The sequence below is a fragment of the Hydractinia symbiolongicarpus genome, chromosome 8 (genome assembly GCF_029227915.1).
Source record: "Hydractinia symbiolongicarpus strain clone_291-10 chromosome 8, HSymV2.1, whole genome shotgun sequence".
Classification (NCBI taxonomy): domain Eukaryota; kingdom Metazoa; phylum Cnidaria; class Hydrozoa; order Anthoathecata; family Hydractiniidae; genus Hydractinia; species Hydractinia symbiolongicarpus.
The window spans coordinates 22,208,671-22,235,203 of NC_079882.1; the positions used below are offsets into that span (position 1 = coordinate 22,208,671).

The 26,533-nt window shown below is 33.0% G+C and overlaps 2 protein-coding genes across 2 annotated transcripts in view; both read right to left on the minus strand.

Annotated features, from left to right (window-relative positions):
* Nucleotides 1-8,210, minus strand: part of LOC130653947 (uncharacterized) — an 89,608-nt gene extending 81,398 nt beyond the window's left edge. The window contains exons 1-20 of the mRNA XM_057456443.1: nt 8,096-8,210; nt 7,867-7,979; nt 6,280-6,341; nt 5,833-5,922; nt 5,224-5,301; nt 5,055-5,147; nt 4,837-4,922; nt 4,673-4,753; nt 4,391-4,506; nt 4,203-4,306; nt 3,976-4,095; nt 3,803-3,898; nt 3,662-3,730; nt 3,480-3,544; nt 2,363-2,405; nt 2,137-2,187; nt 1,969-2,058; nt 1,266-1,354; nt 433-1,156; nt 36-164 (exon numbers count right to left, since the gene is read on the minus strand). Of these exons, the coding sequence (XP_057312426.1) occupies nt 36-164; nt 433-1,156; nt 1,266-1,354; nt 1,969-2,058; nt 2,137-2,187; nt 2,363-2,405; nt 3,480-3,544; nt 3,662-3,730; nt 3,803-3,898; nt 3,976-4,095; nt 4,203-4,306; nt 4,391-4,506; nt 4,673-4,753; nt 4,837-4,922; nt 5,055-5,147; nt 5,224-5,301; nt 5,833-5,922; nt 6,280-6,341; nt 7,867-7,963 (2,283 nt within the window). The 5' untranslated portion in view covers nt 7,964-7,979; nt 8,096-8,210. The remainder of the gene's footprint in view (nt 1-35; nt 165-432; nt 1,157-1,265; nt 1,355-1,968; nt 2,059-2,136; nt 2,188-2,362; nt 2,406-3,479; nt 3,545-3,661; nt 3,731-3,802; nt 3,899-3,975; nt 4,096-4,202; nt 4,307-4,390; nt 4,507-4,672; nt 4,754-4,836; nt 4,923-5,054; nt 5,148-5,223; nt 5,302-5,832; nt 5,923-6,279; nt 6,342-7,866; nt 7,980-8,095) is intronic.
* Nucleotides 8,211-14,015: 5,805 nt separating this feature from the next.
* On the minus strand, nt 14,016-25,682 carry LOC130654444 (staphylococcal nuclease domain-containing protein 1-like). The gene is made up of 19 exons (XM_057457023.1): nt 25,493-25,682; nt 23,345-23,485; nt 22,810-22,933; nt 22,605-22,692; nt 22,389-22,461; nt 22,230-22,308; nt 22,062-22,153; nt 19,246-19,526; nt 17,602-17,680; nt 16,769-17,518; nt 16,343-16,609; nt 16,174-16,231; nt 15,967-16,090; nt 15,817-15,886; nt 15,686-15,738; nt 15,547-15,601; nt 15,354-15,401; nt 15,059-15,259; nt 14,016-14,763 (listed from the first exon to the last, which is right to left on the minus strand). The coding sequence occupies exons 1-19, from the start codon at nt 25,541-25,543 to the stop codon at nt 14,704-14,706; spliced, it is 2,694 nt and encodes an 897-aa protein (XP_057313006.1). The 5' UTR covers nt 25,544-25,682; the 3' UTR covers nt 14,016-14,703.
* Between the last annotated feature and the right edge of the window lie 851 nt (nt 25,683-26,533).

The following is a 26,533-nucleotide window of genomic DNA, read 5'->3' on the forward strand; positions in this document are numbered from 1 at the left end:
CAAAAACAAAAAAACATCTTCGTCATCTGAAGTACCTCTAACTTGCACACCTTTTCCACTTCGATTTTAAACATTCGAATTTCTTGAAACTGTTTTTCATTTTCTACCAAATATGATTCGTTGGTGGGCAAGTCCATCCCGTATTCGCTATCTTCTAGTGTTTTCTAAAACAAAAATCATCACGTTCAAAAAATTAGTTCTGTAGAGAAAAAAAAAAAAAAAGCAAAACATATTTCTACGCAAAAGTTAAAATACATAGTTGCTATTTCCTGTCTAGGTTTTAACATCTGTATGTAATAAAAATCCAGAAATCACCATTCACCAAAACATTCAGCTTTTAAGAAATACACATACATCAACTTGTGTAGATTAGCGCACGAATGGTGTACCCTAAGATTCTCATTACACTTTTTTTCTAAAATAGTTTTTTACCTTTTTAAATTGTATCCAGTGATGTGCTACCCGTATTTCTTGTAATTTAGCATTCAACGTCATATCCGGCCATCCTTCAACTGGTTTTGTATCAGAAGTTTGACTCACATCTTCATCACTGGAATCCGTTTTAGCAACTTTACTTGCGCAATTCCATGGCGCTGTTAATGTCTTCTTGGATTTCTTCAGTTTCTTTTTCGGCACATCTGGCGTTTGCGCCGCTTCTCTTTTTGATGAAATTGTGATTTTGGTGGAGGTTGTGGTTTGTGGCGGTTTTTCATCCAACACCACAGGAGCTTCTTCAGCCACAGGAGCATTGGAGGGTTCAACTAGTGCTTCTTCAACAACTGGTATCGAAGGTGCTTCTTCAGCCATTGGAACTTGTACGGCTCCAATAGTTTCTTCATCGCCTGGCTTATCTGCTGTCACTTTTATTTTATAGCTTGTCCTTGGCTTACCAACCACAACTGTCCTCGATCCTCTTGACATTACCTTGGTAGAAATACTTGCATCTTCTTCATCCATTTCGAAAGCAGGCATCTCTTGATCGAATGTAATTGGAGTAGCTTCAACTGTCTGTTCTTCATCGACGATGATTGGTTCTTCTATAGGTAAATGATCGTCTTCAATTGACGATACTGATGTTCTGGTACCAATCAGGTTTTGAATGTTAATGTTGATGCGTTTCTGCAGTTGCTCCCAACGAATTGTGATATTATAAACCCTTGAAAGATATGAAAAACATTAATTACGAAGGTTTGGGCCTAATAAAGAATAACGAATGGAGATGTAAGCATTAATTATTTCTCAGTGTAGGAGTGTGGTTAGTTTACCTGGTTTTGAAACTTTCGCTGTCGTAGTAATTTCCTTCAATAAGAATTGCTACTGAAGTGGTCATAGTTTTGATACTCAAGTTGAACATCTAATACACAAAACATAATTTGGGTAGAATCAAACGAAGAAATCCATAAAGCATAAAAATTGGTGCCAACCAGTTTCGTGGATGAAAAAAATTGTTCAATTTTCGTTGGATTTTAATTTTGCGATAACGTAATTCTATGTTTCTATAATAATTTTTTTGCGGTATTGATTGGTGCAGACGAATTGTATCAAAAGTTAGAAAAGATAATTTCATTAGAAAAAGAAAAGATAATTTCATTAGCCAGCGTTTTCTCTCTTTCAAAAACTGAGAAATACTTGTTTTTGACAATATTTAACCTAAAATAATATGCTTTATGATATGTCATCGAAAAAGCAAAAAAAAGGAAAAAACGAAAAAAAAAAAGAAAACAAGAAAAAAAACAGAAAAATACAAATAAAAAAGAAAAAAAAAAGAAAAGAAAAATGAAAAAATCATTAAACTAGTTGAAATTCACTGCGATTTGTGGCCGTGTTAGATTTTTTATACAAAATGCGACTACAATAGATAGACAGAACAGATCTTCTTTGGCTCAATTTCTTAACAAGACACACAGTAATAGCGGATACTTAACCTTCTTTGATGTAGTCAATGTGGCAAGATCTTCATGTACTTACCATCAACGCTTTATTAATCTGGTTAAATTTCTGTAAATAGGTGACCTTCGTGTTATCATTAATTTGAGTTTTTTCCATTTTCTCTTCAACCTGAAAGTACGACACATTATATAATACATGTTATATCATTCACTGGTATAGAAGCGAAGCAATAATATAACAACTCACAACGTCTAGTTCTGCTTCGACATCGTTTAAAGAAGACTCTACTAAAGCAGCCTAAAAAATATTCAATTTAAAAAATAACTGATCATTCATGATAATGTTTTGTTAGCCCCAAAGGGTTTATGTGTAAAAAAGTTAAAAAAATGTATTGAGTGTGGTTAGGCATTAAATTTGCAAACGGTGTAAAAAGTGCATTTTCGAAAAAACAAAAAGCTTTTTTCCAACATACATCTGTCTCCACTTTTTCCGCAATGTGACTCAAATGTTCCAACCTAAAACAGAGAACAAGGTATATATCTTCCATACCTTCTTTCAAGCATACGCGTGTAAAAATAGTGTCTGAGGATATCCTACCAAGGCCCAAGTTTAATATCTAGTTTGTGTGACCACGGTCGCAAGATCAAATCTTCTAAACTAACATGGTTTTCACGTGCAACCTGTTGTGAATTTTGCGAATCGCTTGTTGATAATGTACAAGACATGATTTCAGTGCTGTTGTTCAAATGAACGTAGGATCATTGCAAATTTAATGTGGAAAGAAATCTTTCCAACCTGTGATAACAATACGTCCGACAGTTCTACACCAACAAAAATATCCAGCTATTTTTTTAAGTTATATAATCTTGATGCCGACAAAGCAATAACCAAATAGCTACTCAACTCGACGAATTTTCTCACTCTTTTTTTGTTACAAACATATGTATGTCTTCAAAAATAAAATAAAAAACTGCAACATCAAAAAAGTTAAAAAAAAAATCAAAAAAGTAGTAGAAAAAGTTTAATTTTTAATTCATCAAGGTATGTTATCTGTACCTTGGATATTTTATAAAGCTTGACTGGATGTATACAAAATGGATTAGAAACAGTAATTTTTATATAAAACGTAGCAGGAAAAATTAAAGCAAGGAACAACAAATTAACAGAGAATAAAGAAGAAATAGAATAAAAATAAATACAGTGTATACAAAAAGCTGAAAAATTAACAAACAGAGAATGAAGAAGAAAATGAAGATTTGATTCAAAGAAAATAAGGTAAAAGATGAAAACTTATGGATGGTAGAAAAAAATAGCATAACTCAAACCCGCCATGAAGAAAAACAACATTTAAATTTTAGCGATTGAAAAGCATGTTGATAACATCTGCACTATATAATAGTTCAACGAAAAGAAATAAATCATTTAAAATGTTTTTTTTATTTGTAACTTTTGTTCCATGTTTTAAAATGAAAATAATATTCGTAAACTGTTAAGAGATAATTTAAACGAACTTACACATTTTTTTAAAACTTAATATACAATAAATGAATTTATTTTTTCACACAAACACAACAAAAGAAAAAATTTACCTTTCGATTTCAGCCCTCAAATTTACGTGTTTGTTTTCATGAGACGTCAAAAGTTGGGCCCATAACTAACAGAGAAAAAAAAACGAAGGCATCTAAATTTAGCCACGCAAAAACCCACAACAAAGACTGCAAATATTATACAAAATACAACATCATTTCTTAAAGGATGGAATTCGACTTACAGCATCTATTTCATCAGGAGAAAGTCCGTCAGGTATTTCAATTTTCCTTTTCATTGGGTTTTCCATGGCCTAAATACAGAAGGGATCCAATTTAAAGGATATTTTAGAACATATTTCAAACATTATTGTTACAGTACAAACCTGTATGTCTTTGTACAAGACGTTAATTTGTCTTCTTTCTGCGTCCTTCTGTGGCAAAATATTGATCTTCAAAAACGTGTTCTGGTTGTATACATCCTAAAGAAAGGAAATTTTTCCTCAATTATCTCCAGGCTTTAAAGTATATGACTTCTTGAAGAAATCAAAACATATACCTGAACCATGAAAAGCTGATTTGGAATTTCTTTGTTGTCCAAAATAACAATGATGCTCCTTGCCCATTTAACCAACACAGTGGCTCGTTCACAATAAGTTTTATGAGCCATTTTAAGATCCTTTAAAAGAAAATCATCAAACATCAAATCATTAGGTGATTTTGCAAGCGTAAGTATTGTTGAAAAATTGGTTATATTTCATACAGGCTAAACAGAAAAAAAATCACCTCATCTAGTTGAGTTAATAGCACAGGTGGTTTGGATGGAAGAACTTTATGAATGGATGAGACATATGTCACGATTGATTTGTCGTCAGGACTGCGAATGACATCTAGCAATAAATTACGAATTAATAAAACACAGTCCCAAAGATGATTAATGTTGTACTAGAAAACCTTTTACTATCTTTGCTTACCTTCAGCGTCAAGAAGGCGATGTATTCCAAGTTCTTTTTCTGCAACACTAAATGCGTTTTCAAGTCGAACTGATGGACTGGCATTCTCCATTGATTCATAGTCGATTAATTCTGGCCTAGATAAGGAAAAGCAATTAAAGTCACAAAATTACAATTTTTTAAGACAAGTAGGTCTGGATCAGTATTTTTTTTTTCTATACAAAGATTTAAGAAAAAGAGAACTAATATTTATTTTTCTTCTTTTCCTTCCAAAAACCTGTCCACAAAATATAGAGTGCATACCTGTGTCTATGAATTATAGCATTGAATGCCAAACCATCTGACCAACTTGTTGTAAAATTGGTGATGTTTACATTAGGATATCTAAAGATGTAAATAAAAAAAACAACAAAGTGCAAATCAATAATCTTCATCTTTAGATTTATTTATATGTGTGCACGACATACCCATCGCAATATGCTTTGCACCATAACAAAAGTGTAGTTTTTGGAGAGACTTTTTCTTCGTCAAATAACACTTGAACTTGAGAAATCTAAAAAGATAATACCATTTTTAAGATTTTGCGTCGAAGTGCTTTAAAATTAAATAATATTTAATGCAATATATTTCGCGAATTTTCGACTCTACGAATAAGTATTAAAAAAAGTGAAGATTGAAAACTTGCTTGAAAATGTAGAATGATCGTCCAAACTAAACCAAGAGTTAATTTTGAATTTCCATCCACAATGTCATCATTCCGAATGTTGATGAGTTTTATCTAGAAAAAAAATCAACAATAAAAACATTTTTTTCTACAAATATTGATTTTGTGAATGATCATGAATATTTCAAACCTTTCGCGAGCGTAAGAAATCTAAAGCAGTTGAAACGTTCTGCAGAAGATGAAATCGAAGTGATCCTCTCTGACGCGGCTAAAATACGAGAGGGAAAAAGCAGTTAACGATAATGGTAATACTAATGACATAATAGAAGGAAGAGGATAACACAATTTTCTTAGGCTATTTCAAAATCACATTTTTTGTATATTTTTGTTATTCTCGAACGCCTTGAAAATTTCTAACTCTACCAGAAATTGTTAACCTTCTGGATTTTGCAAGCGGGCAATACGGGTTATTAGGCATTCTGATTTTGAAAATATCGCACTCAGTCATTGCACCGACCTCGCAAATCGGTCAGCACTTAGACCTCGGGCGATATTTTGCGGTACAGCCCGGGGTAATCGGTTATTATTGTATTAGTACTTTTTTTGTAGTATTCTTATCATGGTGAAAGCATTTGCAACCTTAAAGAATATCAGATTCAATCTAAAAGTGGTATAAACAATTAGATAAACATTTGTAACAGACTATTTGGCCTGTATGATCTAAAGTAAGTCAATTAAGGAAACGTTGATCGCCATGGTTACCAAGACAACAATTGAAGGATGAAGACATGGGACATACCAGTTTTTCATCTGTAAGAATCTCCAAAAGTAGGATCAATTTCTTGCCATCTCGAAAATCTTCAAACAAATCTTCAATTTCAGCATTTGCCTATAAAACAGATTAAGTGATACAAAATATGAATCGCATTTTTATTTGCTTTGTATTTTTTTTGCGCATTTTAACTATAACCAAAATCTATTTATTAAAACAAAATAGTGAAATAAAATAAAATAAAATAAAATAAAATAAAATAAAATAAAATAAAATAAAATAAAATAAAATAAAATAAAATAAAATAAAATAAAATAAAATAAAATAAAATAAAATAAAATAAAATAAAATAAAATAAAATAAAAAAATGAAATGAAATGAAATATAAAAAAAAAGATACAGAAAGTAAAAAAATAAATGAAATGAAATAAAATAAAACATAAAAAATATAAGAAATTGCAGCATCTAATATACCTTTGACAAGTGAATATTACACCATTTTGTGAAAACCTTTTTCTGGATATAATCCCTCTCATCTAAAGTAGCATAAATTAAAAGTTATAAAACTAAAAAAATGTTTTTGATACGGCAGTATTGTTCTGAATTTCCTTTTGTTATTGATGATATTCTTCAATATGTCTCATATAAACACCTTATTTTATTTAACATATTTTTATCCTAATGTGGATATTTCTTAATTTAAATATTTTTTATATAAATCTACTCATTTTAGTCCCGGGAAATGTCTTTCAGTAAATAAATTTTAGTACAAGACTTTCCAAAACACTTAGATGTAGGCAGTACCTTATGTACTTAGGAAGTTATATACGACAAGTGTCAATGACATCAATGACACTCAGCACATGTATGACTGGATAGCTTTTCTAATAATTCAATAATTTATTCTATTTTTTTCTTTGTTTGTTTCTGTAGCAACGGCCTGTGTGACGATCTATGCTATAATTTAAAAAATCTGCCAATTCAACATCCTAATATAGAAAGGTCATTGACAGAAAAATAATTTAATACAAATTCCATTCCAAAGTGAAAAACCTGAAACCACTTGTTATTGAAAGTTTAACAGCTTTTTCACTTAAAAAAAGCACAATTTTATTTTCACAATATTGGATAGAAAATTTAAAGCCATATAAACACCTCGAAGACTTTGTTGATGATTCTCAAACATTGTGGTGATTTCATTTTGTTCATCTGATAAACTACTCATGGTGGTATGTTGTTTCCACAATTTAAAAAGCAGTCGATCCAATATCCATTTTCAAAGCTTTCACGAGCACAATTCAAATGACAATTCTCTTGTTATTTTTAATATAAACTCGAACTCGCTTAGACTATACTTTTCTTGACACCATCAAATATATACTTTTATTGTTTAGATAAAGGCTTTGTGTAAGTCGTTCAAAGCAAATAACGTTAAAAAACAATACACTTCGTATTCACAATATCGAAACTATTTGGCATCTGATATCCGTTGTATTTATCCATCGATGGTCAATGTATGTTTACAATTTGCACTTAGGCTATAAATAATGGTCTGAAGATAGATGTACTTGATGCTTGATCATTTACACTGTTGCTTAATGAAAATAATTTTTTCCGAAAAAAATATTTACAAAGAAAAATTTTTTTCATCTGTCATACAAAAATCTCGAATGCATCTGTTATGTAGCTACTGTTGCTAATTACTATAGACAAAAACCCATTTAAAAGGGCTTAACCATTTATAGTGTTTAATCTTATTGTATTTCAAAAGATATTATTTTTTTAATAACATGATTAATAAAGATTAATTGACCAATCCAGACTTTCTTTAAAGATTGTTACAAAGTTGTTTTTAAACCTTTGTACCTTCGATTTTTATCTCTTTTTTTCATGTGGTCTCGTTTAAACGCAGAGAAATCGAAAGTGTTTTAGCTAACTCAACGGTCATTTCCTTCTTACTCGACAAAAGGGGGCGTTTCCCCCGTTTAAGATTTTTTTTACCTCGGAGAAATGATAGAGAATAAGACTGAAGACTGAACGAATAAGAATAAAATATTGTACCTGCAACTCTTGAAACAGCTTCGTCTGCTAGTGATGGCTGAGTCGCTGGGCTTCGAGATGGTTCTAGCCTTGGTGGAAGCTTTTTTGAATTAGACATCTCAAATTTTCTATACCTAACAAAGTTGCATGAGAAACTGTTATTCTTACTTCACATGGATAGGAAAAACGAAAGTAAAAACGGATAAATAAAAACAAAGAAAATAAAAATAAGTTGAAATAAATAATTTACCCTGTTCTCAGTTACCAGTTTATTTAATCCGCTGTTGTAAACATGTAGCTTTTAATATGCGTTATAAACAGAGAAGAAATGATGTGCATTAAGCGTAGAACTGTGTTTACAAGTATCCTCTTGCAAAATGAACAATCAATATTGACAAAGATAACAACCTTTTTATAATAGTCCCCAGTACACCTAACAACAATAAATTTCGTTTACATTTTAAACCGAAAATATTTGTGTCGTTATTGTTCTTTAATTACACACTAAACTATGAGGCTTAGAATTAATTACATTAACAATGAACAGAGGGATATCACCACGATGCCCTACCACGTTTCTTCTATTATACGATCACAAATCAAAAACGTCAAGGACTCTTGTCACGATCTAGATTGACGTGTAATTGTCACGTTTGAAGCAACTTCGTTCTGGTATCTTTGGCTAGGCGTATAACAGTTTTCGCCGTCTTTTCTCATATCAAAAAAAGGAAAAAGCCCTGGGACCAACTATGCCACTATTTTATTTTGATAGCATTGTTTTATCAAATTTCAAAGGTTTTTTTAAATTCATCCGCAGAAATGGCTTTTATTTGAACAAAAGCCATTTCTGCGGATGCGTTGTTTGTTCGGTTTGCAAATAATTTTTATGGTTATCAAATTATGTCTGGCCAAACCACTTCTAGTTATACAATGTTCGGACTGTCTACAGAACCGCATAAAGAAAAACCGTGTCTGTACTTTACTCTAAATATACTAGCCATTTTAAGATTCATTTTCGTTCAACGTTTTTAACTTTGTTCTTCGATCTGAAGCATTTATTTATCAACTTCTTAGGATTTATAACATTTATGGCAATTATATTATCTTTCATCGTATCTCTAAGTTTATGACTGGAAGTAAAGAATAAGTAAAATTTAACGTTGTAATTATAAAATGTAATGTTTGATTATCGTTAATCCCCGAAATCTTGTGTAGATAAAAAATCAATTTGAAATACGGACCACCCCTTAAAAAAGAATGTCTTGCTTATTAATGCCAGTATGACGTTTAACGTCTACATTTAAATTATCACACCCAAATGGTCCGGTACTCTTTATATTCAGTATTCCTCAATTATTGCAGAAGATGGCTATATTCAAAAATTTTTAAGTCATTCGGGCATTTAGTCTTTTCACTTTAATTGGGGTGCTTAACTAATTTAAACAAGGTAGGGTTCCGGTAAAAATTATCGATCTCGTATTTCGTAAGGTTTTATGCAAATTTTGTTCCCTGAAAACCTAGGGGGAGCATATTTGTTGGTCTCAGTTTTTCAGGGACTTTTCCACCATCTTTTATATTAATTCGACTAAGGATTTTTACCTCCTAAAGAATGCGCAAATTTAAAAAAACAAGTCTAATTTGTTTATCGGCTATCTAAACATTACGTCATTACAAAGAATTGAAATAACTTTCGTCTTTTTATTTGGGAAAGAATTTTGATACCAGGGCTTGTAGCGTTTTTCATATGAGGATTAAATGTGTATGCGTATGCATTTCACTCTCATATCAAAAACGCTACAGGCCCTGGGATCGAGGTTGTAGAGGAAGCACATTGTTTGCTTTTATAGTGTAAATTTTTGACAGTATAACACTCAATCAATGTAGACATTATACGTGGAAAGATTACACAAAACATTGAAAAGTTGACACTGCTATAACAACACAAACTAAAATAATGATTTAACAGATTTAATAATTTTCACGGATGATTGAGAACTCGTTTGTGATCAACACGTCGTTGTCGCCGTATTACGGACAGAAATTTTTTTGAACCACGTTGATATAAAGTTGTAGAAAATAAACAGAATTTTGCGCTTCAGTCACGCCACAAAACTCCCTTTGTTTCATTTCTTTTTTCTGCAATTAGGTCGGCTAGTTTAGATATGACAATGCTTGTTTCTTGTCCTGTATCCGACATGATGCGTCTGTTGTAAGCTCTTTTTTCTCTTTTTCTTGAAAAGCAAATAACGATGATATTGTTTTGCGTTGATGACTTAAGGCGATGGAATTAAAAATCCTTGCTTTTTAGTAGAGAGGATAATGAGATCTTCTCTAGCCAAAACTTTCTACATTAATGCTGCAGTAAGGTAGCTATTAAATCACGTGATTCGTTGTGGCGGATATTCACAAAACCATCAACATGACATGACAATGCATGCTCAATCGAATTTTGTTTGCCACATGCACAAAATAGAGACAATCTTTTTCAACTCCATCAATGACGTAGCAAACACTGTATTCAAATAGAACTCAAGTTCTTTAAATGGTGTTGTTGTTAGACATCTGGAAACTCCAGTCAATTCTGCAATTTCGTTCAATTTTGTTGTATCTTGGGATAACCGTGTAGTTACATCTTTCAGCTTTTTCAAATTGAATTTATTCCTTCCTTGGACACCTTTGCTTAACCCTATTCGGTCCGGGGTTTTTCGAACATACTATGACCGGGGGGGGAGGGGGGGGGGGCGGATTCCGCCCCCCCTCAATAACTTTTCATAGGGTTGATCATATTGAATCAAACTTGGCACACTTATAGTACGTCATAAAAGGAACAAAATGGCGCCAAAAAAAATTTTCTTGCGTCAGCACATTTTCTGTGACGTCATCAAAAGCTTAAAAATTTTTAAAAATGCCACAATCTGCTTAAAATATAATTACTTTTGTTCTAGAGCGAATTTTTACATTCTGTTTGAAGTTTCTGAAAGCTAAATAAAAGTTATTTAACATATCTTCCGGTTTTTACATGGATCGGATAAAAAATTGCCAAAAATTGCCCGAAAATCCGTTTTTTCCCGATTTTCGGGTAAAATCCGACAAAATCGGGAAATCGGATTAGTCACGTGTTCAAATTATTCAAAATGATTCTTCTTAATGAAACAAAGGTGTGTTGCAAGTTTCAAGTTCTAAGGATAATCCTAACAGGAGTTATTATATTTTCTCCATTATAAGGATTTCATAGAGATTTTTAGGGGTAGTTTCGAGTAATGGCCAATATCAAAGCCTCTGAAAGGTATGGGACCTAAAAAATTTACATGCAGGTGTCTAATAGATAAATGTTAAAACTCAGTAAGTATCATAGCCATATAACAAAGCAATCAGGAGTTATTAAAAAAAAACCGTCAGGGGGGGCGGAATCCGCCCCCCCCGGACCGAATAGGGTTAACTTGAAGCTGTTGTTGTTATCCTCAGATTGTGATGTTCTATCTCTGTTTTAAGTTCGTTCGTTACAAATTTTAAAAATTCATATTCCAGTTGTGAGATCTCGACAACGTTTTTCAAACCAAGACCTCCCAATTTTTCACTGGAAGGGACAAGAACACTCCCTCGTCATGTTACATGTCCTTCCATCACATAAGGCTTGAATCAATTTTGTGCGAATTATTTCTATTGGAATACCAGATATTGTTCATGAACTAGTTGAATTCATTCCTGTATCCAGGTTAGATAGAGTAGAGTAAGCAGCTTAATTTTCAGACTTGATTTCGTGAAAATAATCTAAGGCAGCCAAAAATTATTACGCAGCGAACTAGTTTTGCTATATCTAAAAGAGGACCACGTCTATGGAATGACTTTTTAGACAGAGATTTAAAAAAGTTAACATCATTGCATAAGCAGTGTGTGAAAAATTTTATTGCGAATTTTGAAAACGAAGTTACTTTCTTTTAAACAACAATAAGGAATAATAACTCTCTACTGTAACGAAACTTATGGTGGGGCTTGGTGATAAGGCAAAATTGCTTTCTTCAAGCTCCAGTCAGTCTTGTCTATATTTTCTATCTACTTTTAAACGAAACGAACTTGTGTATATAAACGAACTTGTAACTCTCTTTGACGAACGAAAATGCACACTACTAAGATTGAACTTCTGCAATTGCTGATAATCTCAGTAGAGTCCGTTCACCCATGTATTGACCAAATTTTCTACGTAACCTTTCTTGTATTCAAGCGAACCAATTAAGGCTCCAAAATGTTTTCTTTCTTCAGATGTTATGTTAATGCTGAAGTTTTTGAACACTTTTATAGCCACCTCCTGGTTGTCTGCTTTCACTGTCAGCCTTGATTTGGATGCTTCTGATAGTGGCCAAATAACGGGCCCATTTTCGACAAACCAGTAACAATTAACTCGCTTGAATCAGATAGCAGCTGGTACCATAAATTTCGGAATATAATTTTATACAATAATTTTAATAATTTATGCAATAATACTCTTCTGTTTAAACTGTTAAAAGCGTTCCATGCGTGTAATAAAAGCACAACTTCAGTTCCTTGATCTTCAAAAATATCCTTCATCGCATGAACCACTGCTTTGCATCCGGAGTCTTGCTTAGCACACAGTTGGAGGTTTACAGCTGCATCAATAACATTCGCGTTCAACAAGACACATTATAGATTTGCCAATGATTTGTCTAACACCTCACCAATACCAATGGTACTTACTCCAGGTGATTTGTCCAAAGATATGAGGCCAGCATAGCATTCTCACTGATTTCTTCTATATATTCGTATTGCATCACCGTTAAAATCATTGAATGCAGCACTATCGATCAATTCAACAGGTCCTTGAAAAAATTTTATCAAGACGTTCTTGCAATGCAGGGTGTTTTTTAAAGGGTTTTTTAGGAGCTGACGCCTCCTGCGTCGGTAACTAGCGAACACCCGGGACCAATTTCCTAAAGCAGGGTCAACCCCGCCTATTTGGAACAGAAGAGTTGATGACGTCATCAAAATACTTTTAATCCCCAATAGCTCTTCACAATTGTCAGAGTACATGATCATATACATTTTCTTGATCAGTATTTGAACGAGTTTGCAATTGCTAATTTCATCAAAATTTATATGGCATATCTATTTCATTGTTTTTCTGTAAGGTGTATTTCCACTCAAAAACTAATTGGAACGGATAGGAACGACAATTGCGATGTCTTAAAACAGATTAGTTGATAAAATTTTCCTTTCGCGAGTTTCGCGAATTATCCTCAAATTCGCGGAATGAAACTCTTGCATAAAATTTGATTTTCTATAATGCACAAACAAAATTAAATTCCGTAGAAAAACAACAACTTTTTTTATGTTAAATTTTTATTTAAACAATATTTTGATTTCTCCGAGATCGCAAAAATAAATTCTCGCCAATAAATTGATTTTTAGCAATTTGCGAAATTAAATTTCGCAAAAATCCGACGATGATCACTGTAGGAAATTTAGTGTCTTTAAAAGAAGTTAAAAATTTTTAATTTAACTAATCAGTGTTGACATCTCTTAAAAATAGCTTTTCTGTTCAAAGTTTGCACGCAGCTTAATTTCGGAATCACAGCAGAACCAGAAAATAAAAGCTCACGAAGGCCTTTTTGATTTGGGAGTTACAAAGACATTCACAAAAACCTATTTGCTTTTTCCACACAACGCTGTTCTTTCTCATACTTTTGATAACGGTAGAAGATTCGGGTATTAAACTTTGCAAGGGTGAAAATTTTATACGTGGAATTTGTTCTCGCATTTTGCAATGCTCGAGATCCTGTTCGCAAATTTTAATTCCGGCAATCTTATATTTTGCAACGATTTTTCTGTGAAAGTTATTCCTTTTAGATGTAAAGAAAGTTCTGAAAGCTTTTTTACTCTAAATCTCAAGGTGTTTCAGGAAAATCCCAGTGCGCACTCACCCTTTTATTCCGATAATAATTTCCCTTTTATTCCGATATTTTACAGAAAGGCAATTTTGCATATTTATGCAAATCAGGTTCCCAAAAAAACTTGGCAGCATAGAATAGGGCGGTTTCCAATCACTAAGTGTTGAACAACAGTCGCACAACAACCACCATTATCATTTTATTGGCAACACGTGCTGTACAACAAAGCAACGTAAGAGATGCTGCGCAACAATCTTGTAGAGACAATCTCTTCCATGGCTACAATATTTGCATGACAATGACTGACTTCAATGGAAACTGAGCTAAAGTCAGTAAAATGTCGTTATACATCATCCACTCGAAAAATCTAATCAGTGGAATTCTCACAAGTGTTAAAAAAAAAAATTAGGATACGGCATAAAAAAAACCACCCGAGGGTCAAGAAATTTGTGGCGAGGGGAACAGAAAGGAACCAAGCTTTTAACATGCTAGTAAAATATAGAAGAAATGCTCCGTTCATAAAAACTATTTCGAATTAAGATATAAATAAATAAATCCAACACAATTCAGACGAAAAAAAGTATGTAAAATTAAAATTAGCGTAGTAAAAATTTCACTCTTGTAAAAAGTAAACAAAACGCAATTTTTTCTTCTTTCAGTACTTAAATCTGAAGTTGTTTCATTTGAAAAAATTGTTGTGAAGGAATTTTTTATAGAAACGTGATAATAAAATAGTCAAAAAATATCTTTCTGGCGTATGTATAAGTTAACATAAATTCTATTATCATATAATACTCTTTCCCCATCCATCAACAATGGGGTAATTCATTTATTTTCCTACATTAAAGCAAGTAACTGAGTCCAACGATTTATTTATTTATTTTTATTCATGAGTTCACCGTATTATATTTTTTTTTTCATTACTGAGTCCAAATTTATTTACTCCTGTACGAAATTATGCGCCGAACTCTGGAGCATCGTCTTCGGTGAAATCTCCATATCGCCATAAGTTTACCTAAAAAAACAAAACAGTAATGGTTATCTCCTATACGCACTGTACGTAACACTTTAGATTCCAGGTAAAAAAATCAGGAAACAAAATATGGCAGAAAAGCTCACACTCTAAAAAAAGCAAACTTTGAAAGCAGATAATTTAGCGATGGTAGTTACAGATAAATGCGGTGGTATATGTGGTGGTATAGATAGGAAAGGGGGTATAGATGAAGGGGATAAAGAAAGGGAATATAAATGGAGAGGGTTTTAACATACATGAATAAATGAAGTCTACGTAAATATCAATACAAACTTACCCTATTTTTACGAGCTTTTTCTTGGGCAGCAACGTAATCATGGACAAGCTTCTGGAGACGTTTTTCTCTTCTTTTGTCAAGTAAAACAACACCGTTAGAAAGTAATGTACTTGCCAAATCTTGCTTCGTCTCAGGATTGCTCAAAGTTACAAATTCCTGCCCATTAAACTTATACTCCATGTTCAAAGAAAACTCTTTGTTCTAAATAAAAAAAAAAAAAAGTTGAAGAAATTAAATAAAAAAAGCAGACTTTCTCTTCAAAATATGGCAACAGTACAAAACGCAAATAACAAACCAGGGCTTCCTTGGCGAATGCATTGCTTAAATCATACATGTTCTCTTCCTAGAAAGGAGAAAGGAAAAAAGAATGAGTAAGTTTGATGGCCAGGATGGTTTAAATATGTTCGAGTAAACACATTAACAAAACCTGGATCCAATCGAAGATTTAAGTAACATCAAAAATTAGTAAAAATAAGTAAAGATCTTACATCCTTAGGTGATTTCAAACATGCTAGACTGTACAAACGCGCTTGAGGTGGAAAACTAAAAATAGAAAACGTTGCAACTTTTATCTGACAGCTCTCGAGTGTTTACAAAAAGAAACTTTAAAGAAAATTCTTAACAAACCTAGTGTAAGGTTGTGGTAGATTGGCTAACTTCGTGGAAGATACAACTTCACGCTAAAAAAAACAAAACATCAATATTATATAAAAAACATACATCCTCTCAGTTAAACACTTAACAAAGTAGATCCTTACGTTTCCATAGTCAACATAAAGAACATGAATCTTTCCATTTTGCTCAATCTTTTCTATTTTAGCACGGTACCTAAAAATAATTGGATGGCATATAAGAGCAAGATATGTTGTGCCAGATATATAAAAGCAACATATCGAACGTCACCATACCATAAGTTATCAACAAACAAGGATGCAACAAGATCTCCTCTTCTTGGTTTTAACGAACCAGGTAGTGGTGGACTGTCTGTCATCTCGGTTCTTAATTGTTGCTGCATTTGCTCAAATTGTGCAGCTAAAAAAAATATACGGTTGAATATAAACAACCAATAGGATGACTTAAAAATAAGTACCAATAAAATGCACGTTCAAACTTACCATTGTCAATATGTTGTGCCCAAAATTCTACACCGCCAACAATTTCAGTAACAATGACCTGAAATAAAGGATTGGATATAGTTTCAACTAAACACTAAAAAGGGAAATCGCAAAACACTTCGTAGTTTAACATCCAGACTACTTTTACTCAATATTTTTCAGTATTTACCTTTTTGAAATTAGTCTTTCGTTCACTGTCTTCAATCACAACAGCTTCGTGGGTTTCTTCCACATAATCTTTCCATACACCAAGCTTCTTAGATTTCGCACGTTCTTCAGCTGCTGACAATTCCTTATAATAAGATGTTCTCTCTGCTGTGAAATGTACTTTAGACAAACCTTGTTCAACCAAGGCGAGAGATAAATTGACATTGTCTACGAAAAGAAAACCAATGAAGTTTCCACCTTTGTCAATGTTTTCCACTTGAAACTCCACCTAAATTACGAAGGATAAGAATAGCAATAAAAACACGTCATTCATCATAATCTAATCGAAACATAATATAAAATTGGAATGAAATTTAAGAGAGAATCGCAATATTATTTTAACATTTTAACGCAAAACATCATAAACAGTACTATGTTATACACTTACATCACGCTGCATGGTGTGTTCCTTGCTGTAGTCGTATGCTTCTTTGCCCATTAATTCATCTTCAGATATTTGAGCACCAGCAGGATTAAACGCTTTCATACGTGGGCAGGAAATACCAGCTAATAAGAACGTAAAGAGGCAGCTTTGGCTTGGTACAAAAAATCTGAATCTTGAGCCACTTGCAACAAATTCAACAATAGCTTGTGATCTTCCTGCTCGTTGCATGAATGGAAGGTATTGCCTTGATTTGCCAGCATCACCTGACAAATCAGCAATTCTATGAGCTGGCGGATCTTTTTTGTTGTGGAGGCCTTTGTTGTTTTTGAGAGCTCGACTTTCAGCAGACAGCAATTCATCATAGCATGAAGAACGAAGATCATCGTCTGCTCTATGACGAAGACAGGTGGCAAGACCTTTGCTGATTAGCATTTCTGCTATGTTGATTTCACCAACAGTTACAGTAGCACACTGACGTTCTGGATATCCATCATTAGCTGGCTTCACATAGTCAATATGCACATTAACCTTTTTACCAATTAATTTTTTACGAAGGAATTCACGAGCCTCAAACATATATGGAATGTCATATAATGGGCGACCCCTTTTTCCATCTCTGGACGGTCCATTCTCTACAACACCATCATCTTTGGGTTGTGCTCTTGGTGGACGCAGACTACTTAAAAATATCTTTCTGATATCCCCACTAGCTAATTTCACCATAAGGGCATCAGCATTGATGACTTCAGTGACCTAAAACAGATCATCGATTTGTTTATAAGTAAGGACGTGCATTAAATACTCAACAGAAGCATCAAAGGTAAAAAGTCTCATACCTTGCCAGTAAATTCATCAATGGATGTCACTGTAGCAACATAATCTTTCCACAGTCGTAACTTTTTGTCTTTGGCAGACCTAAAGAAAGAAACAATTTTGAATTCTGGGTGTTAAAACGAAAGGCGAACAAAAATTATTTCGTGGCAGCCAGAAAATATATTTTAAGCAAGAAATTTTTTTTTATAGATTTCTAAATCCTAAAATCCACTAAGATAACTACTATAATAACAAATAAATAACTAAATATCTTCCTGGCAACATTTTAACAGAATTTTTATGGCTGCATGGGGTGAAAATAAGTTGGTTTTGGATGAACTCACCAGTAAACATAAAAAATAAGATCCTTGACTTGAAAAAATATTTTACGTAAAATAAGAGCATTTTATAACCTTTGTTTAAACTTTTTCGAACTTAAGAAATATCTGTCATGACCAACAACAATATTTTTTTATGTTTTGAGACACTTTCTACAACATATTAAGAGTCTTTGAACGACGAAGTATGTTATGAGATGATTACAATTTTAATAAATACACAGGCCGTTAACATTCAACAGTAAATCCAATGTGCAATATAGAGGCTTTATCTATGTTTTTCCTATTCTGATCTTCAACTTTCAACTTGTTTAATTATATTGTCATATTGACCCATGATCATCACAATAAGGAGAAATATATTCCAATGTTTTTAATTTAGCCACCCGTTTAAGTAAATGTGTAAAATACTGAATTATAAATAATTGAGCACTTATTAAGATGTAAACAAAACAATATGTAAACAAAACAACATCAAAACATTCTCAGTCTTATTTTTTTTGTTATGATGGCTGTAACATGTAAGTTGATTTATAATGGAGCAAACCAAGTCAGACAGTCTTGTCTTCAAAATAACACTGTCTGAACTTTTATTCAGCAGCCGTGCTACATCCAATACTTCTTTCCTTTACGCTAAATGACTTTTGCATTTTTTGATCACATTAAATTTTACTTAAATTTTTTTTTTGTATGAATAGAGATTACAGTTGATTCCAGAATAACAATGAAAAATGCATATTTCAGCACGCAGCAAGTTTGAATTCGATCACTGCCAGCAGGTTTGGATTCAATTGAAATTTGCTGCAGGATCAAACGGAAAGTGAGTCTAAATCATTTAGAAGCTACTATACATTTTAAAAACGCTACGCATAACATTTTTTCAGTGCGTACTTAGCATAACAAAGTGTATAATGATAAAATAAAAAAGATCATCCCCGAGAAACGTTATATTGTGCGTATTTTTGAAAACATCAAAAATCAGTTTAGACAATTTATTCTGCTGTTAAAACATCATTGTATTTAGATAGTTTATCCTTTAATTCTTTCCTACCAGATCTGTTTTCATGTTGTTTGCAATCAATAAGGTACATGAACCAAAATTAAGAACTAATATCTTCGCTGAATAAACACTATTAGCCTTACTTTTCTATGCTTATTAAACTATGCACCTTTATTTTAAAACTCTGCAATTTTTGTTAATTCAATTTATAAGGTGGCAACATTTTTATGCAAAAGAGAAAGGTTTCAGCACCCATATGTAGAAAGACCTAGATAGAGTTTTTTTAAGTAGTTACCTAACACAGGTTAGAAAGCAATTTACAAACTAACCTTTCTGCTAGTCTGTATTTTTTGTGACCATTCGTTAAAACCCCCATGCTCCAATCAACACATTTAGCAAATCCTTCTTTTAAAAGCAACTCAGCAATATTTCCAGCTGGATGTAGGACAGTGCCCAACAGGTTTTGGTTTGACACTCCTTCAAGAATAATTTGAACTTCACGCTGCAATATTCTGATTTCAGTGAAATATTTTGCTTCTTCTGCAAACATTTCAGGAACCATTTCTTCCTTGCCAGTTTCTTTGCTAAGTTCTCGTCTGTATGAAGGACACTACAAACACAAATTATTTTGTACTAATAATAATTTTAGGGTGGTAAAATAATCAAATTGTAAAAGGCTTTATTATATATATACACCTATCACCCAATAAATGGGCATAACATAGATAAATAGAGATAAAAGTACAACTTTAGACCTAGTCAAAATAAAATAAAATATATTATATAAGTTAAATATATGAAATAGAAAAATAAATAAATAAATCAATTCATGATACTCTAGCTCTCTTCTCCCTTCTTCGCTCATACCGAATAATTCTTAACTCATTATTATTCAGAAACACCTGCGATACTAGATCCTTCCAAAGAGATCTATTGGCAAAAGTTTCTTGCCATTCATTAAAACCAACCCATGTTTCAAACTACTTTTCCACGTGTGTTTATACCTTAATTTTGGTCGACTAATAGCATGTGTTCCTTCCACAAACTCACCATAGAGAAGTTCCTTAACATGACTTTCACTTCTCATTCTTGATACATGGCCGAGCCATCGTAGCTGGTTTCTCGAGAGCGTCAGTTCGATGTCTTCAACGTCAGCATGAAGTAGAACATCCTCGTTGCTAATGTAATCATCCCATTTGAGTGACGCTGTTGTACAGTACGCAATTGATTGATGCTTTTGCGATACAGTGTCCAAGTCTCATTGCCATAGAGAAAAAAAGGCAATAAACATTGCTTCCACTCTTTGATTTTTGTAAAGGTAGTAAGGTCATGCGAATCAAAAACTCTATTTCGCAAACGACCATATGCAGATGAGACCTGAGCCTGAATACGAACAGTCAGTTTATTTTTCATCGAGCAGTCTCTGGCTACAAAACTATCAAGATACTTGAATTGCTTGACGTTAATAAGTTCTGTACCGTCAATAAAGAATTTACACTCTTCTCCGATGCACATAGTTTCAGTCTTACTGATGTTAATTGAAAGACCCATCTTTTCTGACATTTCATTGTAAGCTGTCAAAAGAGCCAGCAAACCAAAGGATGAATTGCTGAAAATAGCTATATCATCTCCATATTGTGCTTCCCTGATAAATTCAAGATAGCATTTTGACGTTTCTCTCTAGCCTTTTCCATAAGTTTTCCGAGGGTGAAAATACCATCAACCGTACTTCTACCATCTTGATAGCCTGATTGGGACTGAGGATATATTCTTTCTGCAATGTTTTTCAGTCTCTACAAAAGGATGTCAGCAAAAACTTTCCTTACAACACTGAGTAGGGAGATTCCTCTGTAGTTGCCACAAAGACTGTGATCCCCCTTTTTTAAGGGGAAAAAAGATATTGGGGTCTGTTAAGTTGGATGGTATGGATTCAGTATTCCAAAATAACGTGATGGAGAATGGGAATGCTCTTAAGCGAACTCCTCCATGGGCAAGGATTTTAGGTAAGATACCGTCAGGTTCTGGACTTTTTATAAGTCTGGAGTCTTATAGTGCTTTTTCTAGCTCAGCTTCGCTAATTGGTGCATCAAGGGATTCATCAATTGGGAGTTGTTCAATTTCATCCAAAATTGTTGAGTCGACTGCAGATGGTTGATTAAGAAGATCACTGAAGTGGTCAAACCATTGTTCTGTTATGGCAACAGATGATGTTATAAGTGATCCTTCTCTAGATCTTACAGGATGGGAATTGTTGCTTTTGGGACCGTAGATTTTATCGATACTTGTGTTCAGCTTCATCAGGTTTTTTCTGAAAACATTGATTATTCAACATCCTGATACGAGCTCTCAGTTCATTCCGATGAAGTCTCTTATTTTTCACAAGTTGTCATATTTCTTTGTTGTGGTCATCAACGAAGTCACCAGATTGCTTCATTTTTTTACCAAAAGTATGTTTCACAGCGTCTTGGACGAGAGTTTTAAATTCTTTCCATTTCACTGTGCATTCTGGTAGTTTTTCATCAAGATATTGGTTTAGCATTTGTTCCTTCTCATTAGACATATGGGTATCTAACTTCTTTGGTGGCCTTGTACCTTTTTCTATTTTGCTTATTCTGAAATTACATTTACAGATTAGAAGTTTGTGGTCAGTGAAAAAATCAGCTATAGGACATACTTTAGTAACTGTGATATTTTGCTTTGCACTCCTGTTGGCTAGTATGTGGTCGATTTGGTGCCAGTATTTTAAGTGTAACTTGTTTATGTTCATTACCGCTGCAAAAGATTGTGTGACTTTTTTCAATTGCATTGCCAATTCCTGTACAACGTACTTCACTCAAAGCACATATATCAATATCAGCTGCATCAATTTCACTGCATATTATTGCGGTTGCGCGCTCCGGTCTGACAGATTCAATACTGTCATTAGTTGTCTGTAGTTCCATGCACCAAGATTAATCTTTTTAAAGTTTCTAACACTTGCTTTATTAGAGCACAGATATAAGAAGAAAGCCTTTTAACCAGTATATATTATAAACAAAGTATTATTAGACCTTCCAAAGACACCATAACAAAATTAATTGGCTCAATTAAGGGTGAATTGTGAATAAAGGCTTTAAATGAAGTCATGACAATGTAATAGACTTACTTTGATGCCAGTCAGCATTACAGTGACATGTTCAAAAGTGGGAAGTAAAAATGCTCTGACTGTGCTTCCATCACGAACCATTTCAATAATAGCTGCAAGAGAGAATTAAAAGGTAGTAACAAAGAATTTCATAATTGACAAAGTTGACAGGGGAGCTGGAATTCTAACCATTGACAGGCTTTCCTTTCTTTTGATCAACAAAAAGCTTTGGATCCTCTATGTTCCATGTGACTGCACGAACATGATTCTATAAAAACACAAGGTGTAAATAAAAAATAAACCAAACAGTTATCAACAACAAAATCAATAAAAAGATAAACAGGCTACCTTAGCATCATCTGACCACAGTCCCTTCTTAGCAGCTTTAGCAGCATCTTCAAGTTCAATTAATTTTGTACCCCTGAAACAGTAATTATAAAAAGTAAGAAAATATTCTATATATAACCTGAAGAATCTTTTTGATCCAACACAGCATAAAAAAATTGAAATAATAGCAAAAATATATATTGACATGTACCACTTATATATATATGGGCAACTTACTCTGAAGGTGGTCTGATTGCAAGCCGTTGTACAGTGACTAAACCTTCTGCCACTAAGTCTTCGGAAATATTCTTCAATTCACCATTGCCTACAAAAATTGTTTAGTTTTATATAGGTTTATTGCTTTAAAGAACATCATACAAAGCTAGCTATTAATGCTCTTGCGTAACACAAAAAATAAGTTGAAAAAAACTAAAGCACTTACTGTTTCGTACAAAAACTGATCCATATTCTCGTCTTGCACCGGGAGGATTATATTCAGAATGGAACTGAACCTCTTTTCCAACTAACCTCTTGCGCAAATACTCACGACTTTCCCATGAATAAGGCTAAATATTAAATTGTTGCATGAGCATCTCACAAGGCAAATTTTATACTTACAAAGTAAAGTACAAGCAAGGTATGTACAATTTTTTAAGAAATGTGGACATAATGTTAATGACCTAAACAGTGAATCCAACTAACACCTAGTATTCTTATATGCTAATGACTATAAAAACTATGGTTGCTGGGAAATAACAATTCTGTAAGTCCACATTCAGGTAGGCTGAAAATATCTCATCATAAGCAGCTTATAACACATCTGAAGAATAAATAACCTTTTAAAATGAAAAAGCAAAAAAGGCAGTTTTTCTATCATTTGCCTGTGTGAGATAAAAGAAAATCTGTCCCTAAAGTCATTGAACTCAAAGCACATTAAATTTTCTGATATTTGTAAAAAAGGTATAAAAAATAATTACTGCATCATCAGAGCTTTTTGTTTCTCCAGTTCCACGTCTTGCTAATCTTGGTGCAGCCACATTAGATAAGGCAACTTGTTTTTCTGGAGGAGGACCACCTTTAGGTTGGCCACGAATGACAAGATTGTCACCAGATAAGACCTATAAAAATATATGCATGCAACAATCATTTGTGGTTCCTTTATAGCTTAGCAAAAGGATAAATAAAATTGAAGCATGATAGCTTATCAAGTATATTGATCTACAATAGCTTAGTTTTTTCAATGAAAAATACTACACGTCTGTGTACTGAAATATTTTTTTATGTGTATCAGGGTAAAAATTTAATACTTCTACACCCAGTTTTTTTGTGACAAAGGTTGAAAATCTTCAGCTCGCAAGTACTTATGTTGCAAACCCGGATATGAAAAAATCGCAAGTGAAACCAGCCGTAAATATGCATAATAAAACAATAATATTCTAGGATTTGGATTAACATGTTTAAAATGTTAAAAAAAGATTGACTAACGTACTTGACTTCAGCATGAAAATTTATGGAAACATGCAAGTTTTTAAGTTTATACACTAAGTACAACTGACTGTATTAGTAACCAAACTTTTTATGTTTGATAAAGAAATGAGTATCAACTGCAGTTGATCAAGTATTTCTCACTTATTTTCCTAAAAAGTTTCTTGTTTCCTTTAAACTTGATGCTGTTAACCCGGATCCATAAATTAATGATAAGTACGCATCTTGTTTAAATAGTTTTTACAATCCATTCTAAACTTGTTCTCAAAATCTATCATACTCAATGACTGTTTTTTAAAGTCACAAAATAACATATGTGGGAAGATAACATGGATATGTATATTATTATTATTTTCTCAATCCATAGCTTTACTGGCTAAATGTGAAAAATTTAGTTGAAAAATAGGGTCTGTCAGGTAATTCTAACGCCAAATAATTGCCATCTAAAAGAGGAAACAAATTAGTTTTGAGGAAAATGAGTGGCATATTTTGATTTATCACATAAAATTATATATGATTGAAAATTTGGAATACCAGACCAATATCAGAACAGCATTTATTGAAAGTTAAAGTTATTACATTTTATAAGAGTTTTAACGTGATATTCAACCGCAGTGAAACATTCACGGTGGTTGAATATCACACAGGTCCCAAAAAATTAAAAATGAGAGTTTGTGGTAAGGACTTGGTACTTATTATCAGTACTATGTTCTCTATCGGTTATGCACTACCTACTGCTCTAGTGTCTATGAATATTTTGTACCTGGAAAAGGACAAAGAATGGGATTCTGAAGGACAGAATAATAAGCAGAATAATAAATAAGGATGAAAGAAATGATAAGCAAAACTATTTATTAAAAAAAACAGACCACCGCAACAATTAATCATAGAAACCATCCCCACAGCTGCAGTTCATACATATGTAAATTATGAAACCTGTCGATATTTGCAATGTTGAACTTAGTGCATGTTCAAGGACTTACATGAACACACAAGACATTATTGGTGTACTTCTTGAGGAAAGTGCATCTTTATCTCATTTAACATGTCTCACCGACAACATATTTATTTTTTTATGCTTACAATCAAAATTTCAACCAATCAGCCATGTGAATTCAGATTGTAAATTCAAATTTTAAGGAGAGTCTACCTGATGCTCTTCTGTTTAATTCCTACTTTGGATTTTTGCTACTTTCCACAGCCTTGTACCGTAGTCGGCGTAATGCTGATAAGAGCATCAGGAATTTGTGTGGTCTTTTCTTCATAAATTAATAAAAGCAGTTGTACTCAGTGCATAAACTTGAAAATTTACATGTTTTCATGAATTTTGATGGTGAACTTAAATATGCTTGTCATTTTTGTTAAAAACGATCAAAAATTTTTAAGCATGCTAACCAGATTCGAGAATACTATGAATGCTGCCCCACAAACTCATAAGCAAAGTTAAATTTCAAATGTTAGCTAGTCATAAATATGTTGCATTTTTTGTTTTATATCTTAAAAAAAGAGTAAAATTTGTCAATTTACCAGAAAGAAAGAAAGAAGGAAACTCTGGCTAGATATTAAAATTAGAACGAATCGAAATCCTTTACACTGGTTTTTCAACTAAACACCTATAATTTAACTAATTTTTACCATACCTGTTTTACAATGCCAGTAAATATTAATCCAGGTTGTGAAGGCTGAGCCATTGTTTTGCTGATTGACTTTTCTAGTTGAAGGTCTTTAAATCTACCAAGCTGGATAATTTTTAAATTAAAGTCTTCCCCTTCTTCTTCTTCAGATCAGATGTTTTGAACAAAAGAACGATTAACCATTATGGAAATCGTGTACAGGAACACTGGGGCGAGCATTAATGTTTACGTGTTGTTCTCGGTATCACAGATATCCCCAAATGAGCATGGTGGATTATCGTAGGAAATATTAGCAAAAGCTAAAAAAAATTTAGCTTTAAATGTAGAGTAAAATAAATATATGTGAAATATTAGTCAAAGTAATAGATGTAAAACATAAATACGGGCTAGTAGATGCAAATAGCCCTTTTAATGACGTCATTTAGGTGATCTCACCACGGTGACTTTGACTCTTATTGTCTCGATTATCCCTAACACATTGTTAACCGTGTGGCGCCCGTTTGGAGCTCAAGTGATAAAGGAATGCGTTTTGATTCCCGATCAAACGATCATAAACTAAACTTACACTCAGTACACTCCTAACACTGCATTTTCACCAATTAGCATCAGGCCGAAGCTAACACTTTAAAGAAACTAGAGTCATGTTAGTCCTAGATTTCAAAAGAAAACTTTTTAATCAAAACTCGATGAAATAGGTTTTGCTGGACTTATTTTATATAGGTCTTCCAAGGTGCATTTACTTTTGTGGAATTACTAATCTAGTCATTCAAAAAGCGGCTGGAAGGTCAAAAATATTTGGTGACTTTTCGAATCCACTTAAAATTGAGGGCCATGCAGGTTTGTTTGAATACAAGGATCTGTACGTGCACGCATTTCATCTTCATATATCATATATAGGCCAGGATCAAAGTTGGACTATCCCAAATCTGAAGAAGTATGATACCACTACCCGAAAACTCGTGTAGCTTTATCCATCCGATTTAACTATGTGAAATGTTATAACTAATCAAATTCGTTACTCTACGAGCCAGGACCAAGGCATTCTTC

Coding starts and splice junctions, on each gene's coding strand:
- LOC130654444 (XM_057457023.1), bottom strand. CDS start 25,543: ATGGCTCAGCCTTCACAACCTGGATTAATATTTACTGGCATTGTAAAA. Junction 15,602..15,685: donor CTACCACAACCTTACACTAG/GTTTGTTAAGAA, acceptor TTCTATTTTTAG/TTTTCCACCTCAAGCGCGTT. Junction 15,402..15,546: donor GTTTGAAATCACCTAAGGAT/GTAAGATCTTTA, acceptor TCTCCTTTCTAG/GAAGAGAACATGTATGATTT.